Consider the following 3,442-nt stretch of genomic DNA (forward strand, 5'->3'; position numbering starts at 1 on the left):
ACAATTAGACATGCTAATCTGACAAATTAGAATCACACCAATTCTTCTCCTCTATTTATTATGCCGAGAGGCATCTACAATGACATCAAAATGTTCATAAATAAGAATAAATTTTTGAAACAATTTGACATGCAAATGACAGGTAAATGCATGAAATATGTCATATTTCAGCTTTTGTGGAGGTGTTATTTTATTACTCCAAATAATATAGAACCCTCACCACTTGTCTCCAGCTAGATTCACAACTTTTTACATGCAAGACTGGATATGTATTCTTGATATTTAATATTTTAGAAGAACATTTATTTTAGAAATAATTTTGTTCAATTATAAAATATCTCTTGACATATTTTACATATATTTTTTAAATATAAATATACTATTTTTTAAAACAAACATAATAATAAAACACCACACTTATAATCTAGATAATATACCTACAATCCAAAAGCTACTAAATCTACAAACACCCTTATGTTCTCGTGCCACACCTAAACCTTATATTCTCAGGCAATTAGGCACGTGTTTATTAACTGAAAAGACCCCGAAAGACTCGACATACATCCGCGACATTAAAGAGAGTGACAAACAGGGAATTAAGAAGTGGCCTTCTGTAGCGAGGTAAAAACAACTTTGGTGGTTGTGGACGGATCGATCTCAAAGGAGTCGTAATGAGCGAACAGATGCGCCACCAGCAGCCGTGATATCATCACCACGAAGTTCTTCCCCGCACACTGCTTATTATTCACCGTCGTCTCCTCAGTCTCCGGTCCATTCGACCACAGCACATATTTTAACAATTTCTCCCCTTCCTCTGCCATGAAACGCCGCGGGAGAAACTCCTCAGGATTGTCAAATACCTTGGGATCTCTGGTGGCAAAAGGCTGATACCCACCAAGCATCTCTCCCTTCTTCACCGCATATTTCCCATCGTGCGACTCCACCACTAAATCTTCTTTCGCATGTCCATACTGAAACGGCACGGGTGGCTCGATCCTCAGCGCTTCATACACCGTCGACCGAACCAACACCATGCTCTCCAGTGCTGTCATATTCAATCCTCCGTTATCTTTAATGGCAGATCTTACTTCTTCTGCCAGATCTGCGTGCAGCTGCTTGCCTGCCGCCGAAATGTGTTGTATAAGAATGGGAAAAAATACAAACATTCCTCCGAAGGTATTGAAGCATATGCTGAACACCAAATTATGACACGCCTCGTCTCGCTTTAGGCCGAACTGCTGCTCCGCCGCGTCCAGCGCCTCTTTTCCATACGTCCAGAAGAAATTGTACACTTTGTTGTAATCCTCACGCACAAGCAGGAACGGCAGAGGGGCTGCGTGGATGGTGACCTCCTCCAAGATCTTGGGAAGCACGCCAGTGCTTGCAATTGGAGCGAGCTGAAGCCCAATCCACTTCACAACATAAGTAGGCCCATTCGTTCCCAGACTGGCAGGCCCCGAATATGCAGGATCTCTGTTCAGCACCGACCTGCACAGAAAATTAAAACACATTTGCAAATTCTCGCTCGTAAATTCGGCCTTGCCGGACTCGGCAAATTGCTTGTCAAGCTTAGCCCACAGCTCTCCCGTGGCCCGTTCGAACTCCGGAAACCATTTGGTTGCGTTGGTCTTGAGTACATGGAAGCAGAAGTTCTTGAGCTTGGTGTGATTTTCTTCCGAAGGGTCCAAATACGAGAGTACCCGATAGCCTCCGGTAAAGTCCGTGCTGGGCATGTAGACGCCCGTGAAGACGTTCTTCTTTTCCACTTTACTCAGATCGAAGAGTACGGGAAAGCTCTTGGCGTCCAGCAGAATTATGACGCGAGGATCGGGGAACAAAGGCGGACCAGGCGGCATATTCACTCTGAATACGGTGCTATTGTATTTCTCAATGCGCGTTTTGAAGAAAGCATCTACCCCTTCCTTTACGAAATAGTCGAAGCGATCAGCAATGGCTCCGATGACAGGCAAGCCATAGCTTCCAGGGACCTCTTGTACTCCTTCAGCGCTCGAAGTAGCCATGGTCGGCCTTCTCTCAGCTCTAAAATCAAACGATAACTTGGCAATCTGAATGCAAGAACTAGAAACTGGCTTGGGTGGATTGGAACATCCACAACTAGGTACTTTTTATAGCTTTATTTTGTCCCTTCGCATCTTAAAAAGTTGTTCGAGTTAAAGTTCCAAGGGTAAATCACCTTTTCACCTCATGACCCGATTGTTGAATTCTCGGTAGCTGAAGGTCGGGTAAGACATAGAGATCCACTAAATTTTCGGTTGTCAAATCCTAACAATCAATGTCTTCAATGTCGATACTCTTTCAAGTGTAAGAATCTACAGTGTATGGATTGTCAAAAGTCGGTGGTGAGTACCATGACTAATTAGAATTATCAGCAACAGACTTGTCTAACAAGCTTAGATACCATTTAATGAAGTTCAACTAAACTCTTCATGGAAAAAGAACATTTTGGTAAAATTGTCATGATCTTTTTCATATGATCATCTAGTTTATTTTCCTGGTCGAGGAGATATGTAGATTCGCTAAATGCTTGACTCATTAAATTGCAATGAACGTTAGATCTTATATAAAAAAAATAAAATTAAATGTTTTTATGCTTTTTCAAGAATAAGACTTCAGGATTTATAGATTGTAAGAATCCATTCTATTTTGAGTAAAGGTGGTGAGTACCATGACTAACTGAATGATTTGCAAAAGTCTTGCCTAATAGTAAGCTTGCAAACCAGCTAATGCAATTCAACTAAACTCTTGTTAGAAAAAGATCTCATTTTGAAAAAAATGGTATGAGGTTTTTCATATGACCATCCAATTTGATTATCTTACTATGTTTTTCACTTTGATCTTAAAAAATATAAAGCGGTTATACTTGCACATCATCATGTCTAGACTTCCACCTTCTAATCCAAATTTTAATTTCTATTATGTTACAATGGAAGGAACTTATAGCTACATGACACATTTTTCATTATTAATTATATATTTGTCATAATGCATAGAATGATTTTTTTTACATAACTTTTAGCGAACAATAATACCACATTGTGAACATTATGTGTAGTAAAATAGGGACATGGAAAATATTATTTTTATGAGATATGCATTTGCATTGTACATGTATTCATATTGGATTTGATCATTTATTTATTTGATAACACTAGCCTCATTAAATTGTTGATAGATCCACAAATGATTGTTGGCCTTTGATGCAATTGTGGGACTGAATGATGTAACTATTGTAATTAGTTAAATTCTTGAATTAAACTTTTGAGTCTGCATCATGCTTCTTCAAATGGTCTTCTTTTAAAGTTTATCGCCTCTATGGCTAAGACAATCATTTCATTTATTTGCATTATTTCCTTGGATAATTTGAATAAGTTAATGCTTAAGAGATAAATAATAATCACATTTTGAATACCTCCTTGGTATC

At 38.9% G+C, this 3,442-nt stretch overlaps 1 protein-coding gene across 1 annotated transcript; it reads right to left on the bottom strand.

Moving 5' to 3' along the window:
* Positions 1-358: 358 nt before the first annotated feature.
* On the bottom strand, positions 359-2,103 carry LOC131048244 (allene oxide synthase 1, chloroplastic). The gene has a single exon (XM_059216509.1). It carries the CDS (start codon positions 2,019-2,021, stop codon positions 597-599), a length of 1,425 nt encoding a protein of 474 aa, XP_059072492.1. The 5' UTR covers positions 2,022-2,103; the 3' UTR covers positions 359-596.
* Positions 2,104-3,442: the final 1,339 nt, after the last annotated feature.

This window comes from Cryptomeria japonica, chromosome 1 (assembly GCF_030272615.1).
Source record: "Cryptomeria japonica chromosome 1, Sugi_1.0, whole genome shotgun sequence".
Taxonomy (NCBI): domain Eukaryota; kingdom Viridiplantae; phylum Streptophyta; class Pinopsida; order Cupressales; family Cupressaceae; genus Cryptomeria; species Cryptomeria japonica.

Coding starts and splice junctions, on each gene's coding strand:
- LOC131048244 (XM_059216509.1), bottom strand. CDS start 2,021: ATGGCTACTTCGAGCGCTGAAGGAGTACAAGAGGTCCCTGGAAGCTAT.